Consider the following 16,694-nt stretch of genomic DNA (forward strand, 5'->3'; position numbering starts at 1 on the left):
AAATCTCAATATATTTGTGCTTACAATATAAAGAACTACAAAATGATTTTTCGGCATGCATGGAATTGTGTACAATATATATACTGTAGGTATTCATTGGGTTTCTATCTGACGCATCTCAGCAGTGGACTGCACAACGCAGGCCTTTTTATTATGCAGCTTTCACCCCTAAACATTACACTATTAAATATCCTTCATTGGCTCGACTTTGCTTGTTTCATAAATATGTTGTTTGTGGCATAGCTAATATTTTTTTCAATTAATAAAGCATGTACTACTTCATGAGCATCATTTCCCTTACCCAGATACTCCAGTTTAAATCCTGCTTTGTTCTGTGAATGGTCGCTGTGGAAGTAAATAGTGGTCTCATGAGATGTAGAGAGAAGAGAGCCAGGAGTCTCTGCCCCACTAAATCGTCCAATCACGTTGCTTGTTTCATGTGGACCATTGCGAATCTCCACAAAGTCATGGTTGGCTTCACTTACGAAACTTAGGAACTGTATGTGGGTTCCTTAGGAAAAGCAGACACAAAAAATATCACACAGAAATCTAGGAAATCTAAGAACAATGGATGATGTACTGTACCTATATCTTTTTAGTGCCTGTGTATGTAGCATTCTCTAAAAACTCATGCAATTAACTATAAGTGAATCACTATGAACACAACTATTAAGGCTACATAAATACTGGATAATTTAGACCCTAGCAACCAGATCATTGGAACTGCAAACTGCTGAATAAAAAGCTAAATAACTCAGAAACCACAAATAATACAAATAAAAAACAATTTCAAATTGTGTCAGAATATCACTCTCTATATTACACTAAAAGTTAACTCAAAGGTGAACAACCCCTTTAAGTAGAAAAAAAAATAAGAAAGCACACTTCATTTCTTAGAAACATTTACACAATTTTTTGAATACCCCAAACTCCTCTTATCATACCAGCATAATTGCAGAACTTTTATGGCTTATTTAAAAGCAAAAGTTTTCCAGAAGTCTGGTTGTTAGAACATGCAGATATAGCCTTGTTGTGGTCTGCAAGTAATATTCCCTTTTATTCTAGAAAATTTGAACATATTCTTGCATTTGTGCAACTTTTAGAAACTAAGATGTAATGTGGCAACGCTCGGCACTATACTAACCATGGTGGTGTTTTTTTTATTAATGTGAAGTGTGCTTACAAAATGTTCTGTGCATTTCTCATATTTTGAAGTGTGTTATTGTCACAACTAATGTTATTTTGTGCATAAAGACTAAGAGGTAGGTGAACTCACTGGCTCCACTTAATGAGATCCTCTTTAATTGTTCTGCCTGAGACACAAGATGCACCCATGGCTTGGGAAGCACTCATTATGCAGAATTCATTGTATCTCCTTGCTCGAACTTTCCAGATGCTTATCAGGATAGAAGCAAATATTCCGACTTTTTTTCTGATTTACAAGTCTTATTTATTGAGCTCATACCTTAACATGGGTGTGTATTGTTCATTTAATTAAAACAAACCATAAGATGCTACTGCTCTATAAGGAGACTTTAAATTGATTTTGGACAATCTGTATCAGCAGTGGTCTCCTGGCCATATCTACAGTATTGCTTCACTGCATCTATTTAATTATTGATCACCTTGTACATCTTATCTCCCTTAGTTATAAACAATGGCATCCATGATGAGGAAATGCGAGTGCATTCTGAAACATAGGCACAAATAAATTGCAGTAGAACATCCTTGATGTACAGGAAGGGACAGTAACCTATTTTTTTTTTAAGGATTTATCACAGATTATTACTTGCTGGAAAAAATAACTGGGGAAACAGTATGCAGGATAATTTAATCTCTTTAAAGCATCACAAGAACAAATGTCCTGTTTTAATTAGCCAAGCATACAATTATTCCACTCACTGGCCACCTTATGGATTAATAACTGATCTGCATCAGTGTTGGCTTTCTTTTTTATTATAAATTCAAAACAGAAATTTAAAAGACTGACATCCCATCCCTCTTGTAAAATCAAGGGGAAGATAAACAAAATTATCAAGGTTCTTGGATTTAACAGGCTATTTCATTTTGAGAAATTTAGATGTTGTTTTTAAATCTAGGGAAATAGTGAAGGAACTAGGTAATCAAGAAAATGCTCCTACATAATATGTAGAACGGGAGCATTATTATAAAGAATAAAACAATGACAGATGCATTTTCAAACTGCATTTCCTCCTATGCATCACTACAGATTAAAAAATGGCTTACAATTAAGAACAATAATCTATGAAGTTTACTCAATGCTTACTTTTTAAAGCACTGCGTAACTTGACAGCGCTATATAAATAAATGATGATGATGATAGTCTGGATTCACAAAAAACACAACAAAAGCAGGAATTAATTTAGGAGAATGGCACATGCCAATGTTTCATTATGGTAAAACCACCTGATACCCCCTACAGATCACTCTGCAATGACATCTATGGAAAGAAGCAACAATTGGTATGCTTATGCACTCCCATGTCTTCAGGTAGTAAACTAATTGAGTCAAAGGACATTGATTAACTACAATTTGAAAACCAGGGTGGTGGCAGCTCTGAAAGGTGACTTGTGAAAAAGTTTTTGCTTCATAAATCACAGCAGTTTCCATTTGTTATAGAGTTTGACTTGACTTTGAGTTTAGCTCAAATGATATGATCATTGGTGCATCTGTGGGTTGCTTAATTTCCTTGTTCAAGATGACTATGACACGTTACAATGTAAAGATAGGTTGACCGCTAACCTAGTGAAGGATGTGCATTTGGTTAACAAGCACCCTGAAAATGCTGTACTCACCCAGAGTTTGGCCATATATGTGAGCTATTATCTGTCAGATAACTTTCTGGTTTACTTTTATTGGATCCAGGGTCCTTAGTCCAGACCATAAAAAACAGATGCAGACTTCTGATTCTGTTTCGGCAAACTTTACAAATGCCATTATACAATTAAATGCTCACAAGTCCAATGGCAGTGACTTTCACACCACTCCAGCCAATGCTTGTCATAGTTCATGACGATTTTAAACACTGTTGCTAGTTCTAGGGGCAATTTGGAAATCTGCAGTGAGTGTTCTTACCAAATGATTTTAAAAGCGGTGTCTGGATACTTTTGGCCATGAGGGCATCTATTTCATTTTACTAAAGGTGACTCTCAGGTCCATCACAAACCCAGATGTGGTCATAACTCTTCATCACATATAGATAATCTGTTGTTGTAACTTGCTTCCTGTGTTTGCTTTTCTGCCAAGTGTTCCTGTTTATGTACACAATGTGTCTCTCAGTTTGTTTATCTATGTATCTATCTCTCTATCTCAATTTGTTTATGTATCTATCTTCATATCTATCATGTCTATGTACTGTCTCAGAAGCTCATCAGGCAACTAATGACAAGCTGTACTGTCAGAGATGATTAAGTAGGTGCGAGTTTTTGTGCCAGACTGATTAATGTTAAATACAAGAAGAAACCAAGCTGCCACTCACCAAATCCCACCGGCAAAGAGATTTTCCAGGTGCAGTCCAAATTGCTGGGATAGTTTCCTGGGAATCCAGGACTCAAAATGACCCCCTCCATGTCCTCTAAAACGCCTCCACACTGAGCTAGAAATTAGGAAAAATGATGACAGAAAGAATGTTATAAATATACAAAACAAAAAACAACAAGTGTTGTGTTTGAGTAGTGGTTAAACAATCAAACATGCACTATCTACACACAGATACATGTACTATAATGTGCATCTCTCAAGAATAAGGGTGTTCACAGATGCACACCAACTTTTCATATTACTACACACAGACAAAAGAACAACCTGCTTCCATACACAGCTGCACTGACATGCAAGTGCACGTACCAATGCAGAGTGGGGGTGGATAATTCCAGCGCCTCACTGTTCCTGGCATGCAGGAGATATGGGAATGTCCCTGCAAATAAAATAGGCACGTAATTCAGTACATTGTAGCATTACAAAAGATCTACTTTTTTCAGGAGCCTTTATAATACCAAAGCATTAGAGATTACTAAATTATTAGTAGTTTCACAGCACTGTTTTCTATAATTTCTACATTTTTTTCACTGTTGAAGATTTTGATGTCGGTTTTTACCAAGTGCTATGGGCCAGAAATGACTATGCATTCTAAAGAACAAAGCTACAAGGCTTGCTACAGGCATAGTAATCCATGGGCCTTCTTTCTGTCAACCTCTGCTGGTTTCTGTGGGTTACTAGAACCACAGCAAACTCTGCACATGCTATTACATTATTAATACAATAATCCTATAATGTTGCCAAGGAACCGTATATGAAACAAAAATTCTTTCTATAAGTTTAATGATTATGATTACATTATCTTTTACTTGCCACCTCTATGAATAAAGAACCTATAGCCATATAAGTCTATAGGTAGGTAGATTTCATGTCAAATTTGTGCATGGTCCCTTTTACTCATCATATTGGAAACATTTCCATTCTGCAATTTATAATTCCATGTCTAAATGCTGATACAGTAAAACTGGTTTAATCTGTGTGATACTGAACAATACAGATATTTCAATCAAAGGCAATTCTGCTTTACATAGAAGCTACAGTCTTTTACCTGAAGAGCATAACCTGGTTCACAGTGGAAGGAGACCACATCATTCACCAAATATCTCTCTCCGTTCTTTAGCCCATTACTGGGAACTGCTGGCTCTGGACAGCTGGAGAGCCCAACAGCTAAATATAAGAAAAATATTAAAAAAAGGAGAGCATGAACTCTAGCTATAACATACAAGAACAGATCCTAGTTCACTAAAATAGCCTTTCAGTGTGATAAAATAACAATTAAAGAATCCATTTACTAAGTGTGATATAGGGTTATTGTAGGGTGATTAGTGCCAGAAATGTATGCTTCTTTGCCATTCCTAGTTATCTCAGATAATTCTGTTATTTGGACAGTAAGCTTGCAACAACCCTTAGGGCAGGGCTCATGGAGCATAGGCTTCACTGCTCTCAGCCTGTGTTTTTTCTGTAGGCAAATAGAAGCGTATCTTCTCTCTTCTGCATCTCTGTGATATCTGCACTGAAAAGGACAGCTCCTGTCTCAGTGTAGGTACACGGAACAGAGCGGATTTCAGCTTCCAGTATTACAATGATGTAAAAAAGAACTTAATAGGTACCAAAAATGTGCAACACTAAATGTAGTGATTATGCTTTTGTAAGTAATGGTCACCATGTCAACTAATATGGCTCACTGCATTGTAGTAAACTTGTGAAGTGCTTTAATTTTGGCACACAATTAATCACATTGTTTATTGATGTTCAGTAAATGGATTCTTAAGGCACACACTGACCATACTGCTTTCAGAACACGTGATGTTAGTAGTTAACTGCTCTTACTTTTATACTCAAGGTGAAAGCCAGCTGCTGACACACTGATATCAGAGAAGAAATGCAGGTAGAGATGATTAGAAGTGCTGTTCAACAGTGCGGGCACAGTGGTACCTAGGAATATAATTCAGAAAAAACTAGTGCCGTTGGAAACAGGAACATGAAAATGGGAGCATTGCACTCAGGGGTCTCATTATACAGAACATGAAAACTAGTGCGGGAGAAAAACTGCCTGTTTAACCATAGCAGACTCTAGATGCTTTCCAAAACATGCTCAGATCCTTTTACTCTCTTTACAGAAAATAGGATAAGGATAGATAGATGCTGAAATCATTTTTTAAAATAACAGGAAGCTGAAGGAGTTAAATGAAAACTAAAGCTTAACTAAAGAAGTAGGCTATAAATATTATACATTATCAGTGGTGTAACTAGATGATACTGGGCCCCACAGCAAACATATCCAGAGGTTGCCCTGTTTTATAGCAGGGTCTGCTTCCTCTGTAGTTACACCCCTGTACATTATGTTTTAGGCTTCTGTACCAGCCCAAAGGAACCACAGCCCTTTAGCAGTAAAGATCTGTGTCTACAAAGATGCCCCAGTAGCTCCCCATCTTCTTTTCTGTTGATTCAATGCACATGCTCTGTCACTTACTGAGCCTAGGGACTGACACACAATATACAGAACACATAGAATATAACTGTCACAATAAAAGGCTGATTAGTAGTTAATACGGCAGCACAGAAACTAGTACAATGAGCACCATAATTTAATAATCAGCCCTGCATCTTATATTCGAGGCCAACATCATTTCCTGCTTAATAATTTGCAACAATCCTTAAATTTAACTTCAACAGCTGCTCAGAGCCCACTGAGCATGTGAGTGTCACAGACACTTTCCAAGATGGTGACCCCCTGTGACAAGTTTTAAATCCTGAATCATTGCTGCTATTGAGAAGCTGAAACTTTAGGCTGGTGCAACAAGTTCAGTATATAAAATACGGCATTTTTAGCCATATTCATTTTTATGGTTTAGTTCTTCTTTAAAATATCCGCTGTCTCACACTTACATATTACATGTGTTCTGCATTCCACTACTGGGCAAACAATATAAAAAGATTACAGGGGATTTCTGCAATAACCTCATTGCAACTTACCCCTATTTGGTGGTCGGTCATGCAAACAAGTAGAAATGATACATAGTGATTATATAGTACATAATGTACATTCTAATATCAGTTACAGATTATAATGACCATTTAAAGGCATGAGGCCCCAGAGTATGTCCATTTAGGATGTCTCCTGCAATATTTATAAATGTTCATAGTGAGTATACCATCTATAATATGACATGTTTATTTATTTTAAAAAACCAAATTGAAAATAGCTTTCCCACTGTTTAGCCATTTTGATGCTAAACATCCCCTCATGTACTATCTAATGAACACCATCTCTTGCTGCTAAATATGGCTGTTAAGAATGGTTAGTAAGACACAATAAAGATGATCAACTGATTTATGTAGGAACAAATTTGCATGTAAATGTAAAAAATAAGACTTAAAAGTATCCCACATTAATAATAACAATAATAAAGGAGCAGTGCTCTCAGCACAAACCTAGCAAACTCTAGAGAAACAGTATTTTCCACATTACTAAATCTAACAAAATCCAAGGCACAGTGCCTTAACACACCTAGATATTCTATAGAAAGTATTTATCTTCACCCAAAATCAAAACATGATTTTTAAGACGCTGTGGCCCTGGACCTTACTTTTCCGGGTCCAGGTGGCTACCACCATCTGTAGCTCTCTGTGTGGCATGTTTATCCTCTCTGCCATTGGACAGAGCAGAATATGTGATCAGAAATACAGTTTCAGGCTTTAATCACAAACAGTCTTTTGTTAAAGAAGCATATTTGTCTACCTCCAGAATGCCCACACCCTGTGCAGTGAAATACAAATGACAGGAATAAAATGTGAAACATCCTACCCATATCAAGCACAGCTCTTAAGTGAAATAGTCCACTAGCACACTACTCTGCCTTTGAATGTATCTGACATCAGATCCTACTAGATAATACCACCTCATTTTTGTATTAACCTTGTGTCACTTTAACAGTAAAGCCTTTATTCTTCACCATCTTCTTCTCTTCCGTAATCTTCGGAATGACGCCGGCATAGGGGTGCATGTACAGTTGGAGCAATTTTCTGTATCGGGACAACTGCGCATGTGGCGAAACTCACGAAAATTGCAGAAGTGCCTGTCTCATTCCGAAGATTACCGAAGCTGCTGAAGATGGTGCCTGTGAACTCCGCTGGACAGAATCTGCATGTAGAGGTAAGTAAAGAGTTAGGGGCATTTGCCCGGAGTAGCAGCTAGGCTGGGGGTAGGAGGAGGGTGGGGGGTCTATGTAGGGTAGGGGGTAAAGGTTTTTTAACTTTAGGAAGTAGTTCTCCTTTAAGTTGGGTGGAAAAAAGACCAAAGTCCATCAAGTTCAACTCCTCCAAATGAAAACCAGCATCCATACCCACACACACTGATACTATATACACCAATATCTATATTAATTGTAGAGTTTAGTATTGCTATAGTCTGGGATATTACGCTTGTCCAAGAAATCATCCAAGCCACTCTTAAAGGCATTATCAGAATCAGCCATCACAACATCTCCCGTTTCCTCTATAGTTAAAACCCTACTTTTAAGTAAATCGATTGGTGAGTTTGTTTCATAATAGAATATCCACATCCCTGAAGTTCAACCTTTTCTCACACCATAACCTGCTAGTTGATTGTTTTGTGAAGCGCACACAAAAGGTCTGACCAAAAATGTTGGTACTGCATGCTTGTATTGTACACACTCCCAAAGTTTCTGATGGCTGCCTACATACAGGGATGACATCGATGGCAAATGTCATAAGGTGGTTGCTCTCAATTTATGAAACAAAAGGATATCAGCTGTAGCAAGTGGAAGCTCAAAATATGTAAAAATGTCAGCTAGTACATTATAGTTTTCCTCTGCAAATGATAGCAAAAGCAATTCAGGAAATATAAGCTGATTATAATATTATTTGGCACTAGTTTTAGTCTTGAAAGGTTATTTTGTGCTGTGGCATCACAAGTTGCAAAAATTTGAATCTATATTTTTTTTAGATTTCATAACTGAATCTGATGTAAATCTGCATATGTCTGCACCCAGTAAATGTTTCTAATATAGTTAGTTAGCCAAAAATGTAATATATAAAGGCTGGAGTGACAAGATGTCTAATAAAACAGCCAGAATCCAACTTCCTGCTTTTCAGCTCTATAACTCTGAGCTAGTCAGCGACTTGAAGGGGGGCCACATGGTACATTTCTGTTCAGTGAGTTTGTAATTGATCCTCAGCATTCAGCTCAGATTCAAAAGCAACAGATATGACCCATGTGGCCCCCCCTCAAGTCTCTGATTGGTTACTGCCTGGTAACCAGGGTAACCAGTCAGTGTAAACCAAGAGAGCTGAAAAGCAGGAAGTAGTGTTCTGACTGACATGTTATACATCAAATCACTCCAGCCTTTATACTTTACATTTTTAGCTAACTAACTATATTAGAAACATTTTTTATTTTGCACAGCCTATCTATTTACACAGTTTTTAACTTTACACTGAACAATTCCTTTAAAATGTTTCCATATTTTCTCACACTATAGAAGTTAAACAACATAGCTATCTTATATACACAGGTGCATCTTCAACTTTGTATCTAAATAAAATTGCATAGAAGCATGTGAACCTATAGGCTGTCAGTCATGTTCTGGTGTCTGGATCTTGCAAGTAAAATGCCTTGCTTACTGGGAGTATTCTCCTCAATGTCAAGGATGGAAATTCATCATATTCGAGTATTCAAAAGACTCCAGAATGGGCAGTTGATAGGCTTTGCTCTTAATTTAAACACTGTGGGGAAATGGTCCCTTGTGGACTTTGCCTAACTGTACTGTGTCACAGGTCCAGTAAAAGAAACCTTAGTAGTTTTACCTTAGGAGTACTATAATCTGTAGTCTTCATGGCTGCCTTATTTATTATGTTTGTATGTTTTCCAAATAATATTGCTTCGGTAGCCACATTTATGCCAAACCAATAATGATGAGAGGAACACTTCATATAATTTTTTTACATTATCAGGCACAGCTCATGTATTTTCTGGTGCCGCTGAGGGGATACAAGCTATTGTAGAGCTACAATTCTCAGTATATTTTGCCTAGATGACTAGGCTTGTGAATTTTGTTAAAGTTAACAGTTGAAATGCCTGATAGATTTAAAAATGAGTTACTAATAAAAGATTATATATATATATATATATACACACACACACACACATAGACAGTACCTGAGAAGCTGCCCAGCATAGTGGCAGTATTGTCTGCACCATCAAAGACTTCCAGAGAATCCCAGTTCTGTTCTGTGACAAAGCTGATCACCTGGATCTATGGAGGAAGCAGAGCAAGTGTAGATTTAGATGTATTTGTAATCAAGACCTAGGGCACACAGGAGGAATTGCTTGGAACATTGCAGTAGATTTGAGGTCATGACTAGATACAAAGACCACCACAAAGGCATACATGCTGTTTGTGCTTAGACCAAAAACAGCTGAAAACCTGGCTAACAAGGTCTTACCTATACTATAGAAAAAAAGATAATAGGCCACGTTTCCTCAGCCTGGATATAAAGGCTGTCCAAGATAAATCTAAGTCAATGACAAATACTGCACACAGCAAAAAGCAATTAGTGGAATGTTCCTCTTTAAACTTTAAAATGTGTTCATAAATATCAGTCCCTCTATGTTATCTGAATATGGTACTCTAAATGAAAATGCTGTGGTAAATGATACTGAGGTGATAAATATTGACCTTAAGGAGACACAATGTGTCCTGGGTCAAGCTCTCTCCAATAGGTGCAAAACTATACAATTCTCAATTTTGTAGAAATTAGAAATGCTCCAGAAGGCTATAAAAAAGTAACACCGGCACAAATTTGGGACATTGAAAATGCAGATGAAATGTACGTAGACACCTCTCTTTCAATTCGATTGTGTGCGCCCCATCAATGTATACGTATATGCAGTCATGGAAAAAGGACTTATTTGTTAACGCACAGATAAAGTTTAGTTACTATTATTTAGTAATTTTAGTAATTTTAATATGCTTGATGTACAAATGGTTAGCTGTAAGCAGTAAACAGCACAAAAATATGAAAAGGCCACTATGGCATCAGTCTCCCTTTATTTCCTATATGTGCTACGATTGTTACCTTCATCAAAATAAAATATTACCTACCTTATGTACTGTAGGTGCAATTTGAGCAATAAAAAAACTGCAATAAATTGTAATTTTTTGACACATAACTTTTTTTGTATACAAATATTTAATGTCCTCACTATGCATTCCTTAAAAAATAACAAGGACTTTGATACATTGGCTGCAATTCAGTTAGAAATATTCACCTTATATACACCTCATGCTAGGCTAGCAGCTTGGATATTTAAGTTCTCTCCAGAACTACCTTGCAATGCCAGAGCACACAAAAATTGGTGCCTTTTTGAGCAACCCTCAGGCGTATGCTGGAGAGACCATTAAACAGAACTTCAGTTAAGAATTAAAACATAAATACTGCTAAGCGGTGTTGTTAGTGCCAACGTTTTCTAACTTATGAATGTCCATATACCCTTACTAGGTAGGGAGACTGTTCTTTCAATTTGCAGGCTGGGCAAATGAGCCAAAGAGTTTAATGAAACGTTTACTGCAAAAGGTTGTGCAACAGAAAGATATAAAGCTTGTCAACAACACTGGCAATTACGCGTGATCACATTTAAAAGGATGATTGTGAAATAATTCTGTTAAATTAAAGTCTTAAAGGGCATGTAAAGGCAAAAAAAATAAAATCCAATTTTTACTTAATTTAATTAAAATTTAATCCAATTTTTACTTTATTTGATGAAAAATAAACTTAACTCCAATATACTTTAATTAAAACATGTGCACCGTTTTTATAAGTAATCTGACTGTATGCAGTGAAATTCTCCCTTCATTTACTGCTGTGGATAGGAATTGTCAGACGATCCCTAACTGCTCAGCAGTGAAACAATCATACTTATGAACAGCAGGGGGAACCCCCGCCTTACTTCCCAGCCATGCAGAACTCAAGCAGCTTTGTTTGTTTTCCTGTAGAGCAGTCCCTGACTGTGTAGAGATTTGTATTGAATTTTATTTTTGCCTTTACATCCCCTTTACTGTTTCCAACTCCAGCTGCAGGGACAAAGATCATGGAGTCAGATTTAAACAGATAAACGGGGAGTCTATTTGGAAGATTATTTTGTTGCAGCCACTGGTTCTGCAGAGTTGGAGAAGGTTTGTATTAAACAATCCAAAAACTATAAAATCCACATTGGATTACATGACAACACAGGATCCAGTGCAGTCTGCCTATTCTGATTATTAAACAGTCTTGCTGTATTGGCTTCCGGCAGATATTATTTTTGTACTGTTTTTATCATTTCTGACAATCCCTAAGAATCCCAGACCCCACTGAGCATGTGCACAGTCTTGGCCTTGCAAACATGTTTAACAAAGTTACAAGATGGTGACCCTCTGTGGCCAACTTTGAAAGCATAAATCATTTATTTGATTAGGTTTGTGGTGCAGTAAGTTTATGTTTTTGTTTAATATATAAAATACAGCATTTCTAGCCTTATTCTAATTCATTCCTTTAATTGCCATGTCCTGTAGCAATTGCAAGTAAAACCTCCCTTAACTTATTAAATAGCCATTACCTACAATTTTATACTTTTTTCCGAGGACTAGGAGAGACAAAGTTTACAAGCTTTATCAATTAATAAGAATATGTGTTCCTTTACAAAGGTTGATACTTGAACAAAGAGTGGTGCATATTGACATAAATAATAATAGAATCACCTGTGGACCTGCTACCTCTCTCTGAAAAAATATCAATATTATTGTATTTCTTTTTTTTGAAACAGAAACTCTTATAATAAAAAAGAACAATGGTTTGAAAATGCGGGCATCGTGGACAAGATGGCTGTTTATTTTTTCTGAGAGAGATCTTGAGGACTGCAGTTGGGGTGGAGGCCAGGTCATCTTCAGAACAAAAGATAAAAATAAGGTACGATTGATGTCACGTACATTTTCTCTGCAAAGAACTAGTCTTCTAAATTTTTCCCAGCTTTGTAAAAAGCTTGTTCTATTCTTTCACCTTAGTCCTGTTACTTCATATCAACATTTTGATAGCATGTAGGATTCTTACAGTCCCTCACTGAAAGAAAGTCATAATCCCTGAGGGACATGTGTAGAGTTTAGTACAAAGAAACAATGCTAAATCTTTTTTTGTACTCCTGACATTTAGGATAGTCCTCATTTGTAGCACTAACCTACTTAGATATTCTATCATGTTTAACAAATACAATCATTTAAAATACAAAATGTTAATATGCCAGTTAAGAAAACAAAGAAAGCCTGACTCCACTGAATTCCCACAGAAATAATAACCGTTTCAATAACAGTAATACCAGTAACCAGGCTTCGTTACAAATGAGTCCCAAATTCCTCCCAGTGTCCCTGTGATATGGAATCATGCCAAACATGTTTTAGCATAGCAGAATTTAAAATTACAAAAGTACACTGGCACTCACAGCAAGTTCAAGCTGGGAGGCCTCCTTGCATGTTTATTTACAGAAATGCAGAATTTAAAATTAACAAGGTATTATTTTTCAGGGGGTGCTTATGGGAGTAACTGGAAATCATTGGTACATATAGTTGCAATATGGAGTCCCAACAAACAACCCTAAAATCGAATCCTTTGACTGCTACAAAACACAAATATGTTTATACATCGATTCATAGCAGTGTTGTTGGATGATGTGGCTATTTTTTTTAATATTTAGGTCCTACCTGGATCCCTGCTCCTTCTGGGACTGTGATTTTCCACACACAGTTAAGACTGTTTAAATATGGTTCTGGGAACCCAGGAGACAGAATTGTTCCCTTTCGCTCAGTCAAATTCCCACCACAGGGTACTGCAAATTGGTAAAGGACAATTGTTAGGAATGATCACACAGTGATGATAGATCAAGAATGCTTTTTACCACTTAATGATTGGGGTGTAGGTGCATAAAATTCCTAAACAAACTGAATTTCCTCTTCACTGCACAGGCTCAAAGTAATATTGTAGAGAGCTCCATGATGCTATCTTGCTTCTGGCCCCTGTGATCCTTGCTGCTGACCCAGGCATTATAAGCAAAATGACTTAGAAACTGAAAACAAGATGGAGGTGCAATATTCCCTACAATAGTACCCAAAGCTGGTGCCTTTTTTCAGCAATGAGGAACACCTCTCATGATCTGAAGTAATTACTGATTATAATTACTGGGAGGTGCCTACCAAACCGGCACACCTAGCCTTTCCTTCTTCTTTAAAGGGGGTTGTTCACTTTTTTAAGATTTAACTTGATGTAGAGTGTGATATTCTGAGACAATATGCAATATTTTATTATTTGTGGCTTCTACGTTATTTTGCGTTTTTCAGCAGCTCTCTACTTTGCAATTTCAGGGTGCAAATTTCCCTTCAACCATGCATTGATTTAAATAAGTGAGTGGAATATGAATAGGAGAGGGCCTGAATAGCAAACTGAGTAATAAAAAGTAACAATAACAATACATTTGCAGCCTTACAAAGAATTTGTTTTAGATGGGGTCAGTGCCCTCCATTTGAAAGCTGAAAAGAGTCATAAGAAGGAAAAATATATCAAAAAATAAAAAAAAAATAAAGACCAAATGAAAAATTGCTTAGAATTAGCCATTCTAGAACATACTAAAAGTTAACTTGTAGGTGAACCACCCCTTTAAATTTCCTGGGAATATTTTTCAGAAAAGATGTCCATCGAACTCTACATCCTGAGTGTTTGAAATTGAAGCTTGAACCCTCCTGTTTTATGTACAGTTATGCACAGTTTGCACAACGTGTTTGCTCTATTTGTTCAACTACCAGCAGTTGGCTGTTCTGCCCACTGCAGTTAAAATAATGAAAATACAGTAAGTATCCTACTGGCTTTTATTGGTTTATTTATCTGCCATAAATCAAGATTAAATAAAGAAGCCATTGCCAAGAACTCTAAAAAATAACTAGGCACAGCACTGTGAGTAATCATCACACATCAAGTCAGAGAGGACTAGTCAACAAGCCATATGTTACATACCTACACAGGAAGGTACAGAAGTGTTCCACTGTGCCAAAGCTCCCATAACTGCCTGGCACTCAATGTTTCCGGACTCTTGAAGAGCATACCCAGGAAAACATTCAAAGCGTACAACTGCTCCCACAGAGAAATCATTGCCAAGTCGTCTGCCATATTTTGGCTCGGGAATCGAACTACACTGAGTAGCACTGGTACGAGGTACAGCTGGGAAAAATGGATGAAGAGAGTTTAAAGGGGTGAAAATGGAATCAAAATAAGAAGGGCTAAGGCAGTGAAAAACTTAGCCCTGTGGCCTGCCATAATGCTTGCACTTTCCTTTACTATCATTGGGTAATAAACCATGGCAACCAACCAAGATTGTGCTTACACATTCTACCAGGAGCTGGCTAAACATAGTTAATCATAAGTGTTTACTTTGGGTTACTGTTAGGTGAAAATATATCTAATGTTAGTAATTGAGTGCAATTGAGTCTTTAGAGCAGGGATCCCCAACATTTTTAACCTCTGAGCCACATTCAGATGTAAAAAGGGAAGCAACACAAGCATAAAAATGGTTTCTGGGTGTAACAAAACAAGTGCTATGATTGGCCATGTGGTATGCCCTAGGACTGGCAGCATATTGGAGGCTATGTTTGGCAGTACACCTTGTTATGCAACCAAAACTTGCCTCCAAGCCAAGAATTTAAAAAAAGCACCTGCTTTGGGGGCACTGGAGCAACATCCAAGGGGTTAATGAGTAACATGTTGCACATGAGTCACTGGTTCGGGACTACTGCTTTTGGCAGCAGAAAACTTGGACTGCAAAGGATCAGTCTGCTCAGAATATACACTAATATATACACTATTGAGTACATGGCCATTTTTTTGTACAAAATAAATTAGGGTTTATGGGCATTTTAAAAATGTCAATGTTAAGTTAAAAAGCAAGAAGCAAGTATAACATTTATTTAGGGGCATAACTAGAATTTACTGGACCCTAAATCTTTTTTGGGACCCACAAAAACTTTTAAAAACGTTGGCCCCTGAGTTGCCACATGGTCTGCTGTTTCACTTGTTTACCCCTGTATTTTATAAAACAGAACAACTTAGAAAATTTGATTGTACAACTTTGATATACACAGTTTATATAATATCTCTCTCTTTTATAGAGAGGGAGAAAGAGACAAAGGAAAACTGGCCCATGTCGTGTGATCACATTCAGTGCAATTTAACAACTCTAAACATTTATCATACAAAAGTTCCAGCTTGTGGCTGTATGCCAGCTCTTTCAATGACATTTTAAACTTTCCTTCTCTAGTATTCCCACTTTTGAATCCCAGTCTTTCACAAACCTATATTGCCATATTTGGTTGAGTAACACTGCAAAATTAATTCAATACTTGGACGAGACATTATGTTTTTCAAACCTACCTTGGTAGACAAAATGAAATCCTTTGGCTGTCGCTTGCCCCTTGGCACTGAACTTAATTAAAATCTGGTTTGAAGTTGCAAGAGGTAGAGATTCACCTGCAAGAGCAGAGCACATGTGTCACAGAGCAGTGAGACCTGCCTCTAGCAGATAACCTGCTGAAGGACTTCCAATGGGAACATGCTGATCTGATCACAGTGTGTGAGATGGACCGTGCACAGTGCAGTCTGTTTAACACTGTACAGCACTGGGACATTGCACTCATTTCTCTGGCTGGAGAGGCAACTAAACCGATATGGGAAATTAACTTGTGTGTGCACAGCTGCTAAGGAGAAATGCATTATTTACAGGGATTAATCGAAACACAAAAACAGAGAGAATACAGCACAAAATAAACAAATCAAAAGCTGTAATGAACAGAATTGCATTATAAAATTAATCTTTCTGCTGCTTATGTACATGTGCAAGTAACCTACAGCAGTTTATATAAGCTTTCTTTTTTGCATCTTTATTCCCAAGACAACAATTTTGCTTCTCCTCAAATTCGACATAGAAGCTGGCAACCCTCTACCCTCCAGCTATTGTAGAACTACTTCTGGCAATCTAACTGACAGAGGTATACTGGGGATTGAAGTTCTGCAACACTTTTAGGACCCAAGGCTACCTAACA

The 16,694-nt window shown here is 37.1% G+C and overlaps 1 protein-coding gene across 2 annotated transcripts in view; it reads right to left on the reverse strand.

Moving 5' to 3' along the window:
* Positions 1 to 16,694, reverse strand: part of LOC108709590 (CUB and sushi domain-containing protein 2) — a 599,445-nt gene that overhangs the window by 55,198 nt on the left and 527,553 nt on the right. For both annotated transcript variants that reach the window (XM_018249580.2, XM_041584029.1), the window contains 9 exons: positions 16,027 to 16,122; positions 14,617 to 14,820; positions 13,314 to 13,438; positions 9,740 to 9,836; positions 5,389 to 5,493; positions 4,607 to 4,725; positions 3,868 to 3,937; positions 3,500 to 3,616; positions 302 to 511 (listed from right to left, as the gene is read on the reverse strand). In XM_018249580.2, the coding sequence (XP_018105069.2) occupies positions 302 to 511; positions 3,500 to 3,616; positions 3,868 to 3,937; positions 4,607 to 4,725; positions 5,389 to 5,493; positions 9,740 to 9,836; positions 13,314 to 13,438; positions 14,617 to 14,820; positions 16,027 to 16,122 (1,143 nt within the window). The remainder of the gene's footprint in view (positions 1 to 301; positions 512 to 3,499; positions 3,617 to 3,867; positions 3,938 to 4,606; positions 4,726 to 5,388; positions 5,494 to 9,739; positions 9,837 to 13,313; positions 13,439 to 14,616; positions 14,821 to 16,026; positions 16,123 to 16,694) is intronic.

This window comes from Xenopus laevis, chromosome 2S, assembly GCF_017654675.1.
Source record: "Xenopus laevis strain J_2021 chromosome 2S, Xenopus_laevis_v10.1, whole genome shotgun sequence".
Lineage (NCBI taxonomy): Eukaryota > Metazoa > Chordata > Amphibia > Anura > Pipidae > Xenopus > Xenopus laevis.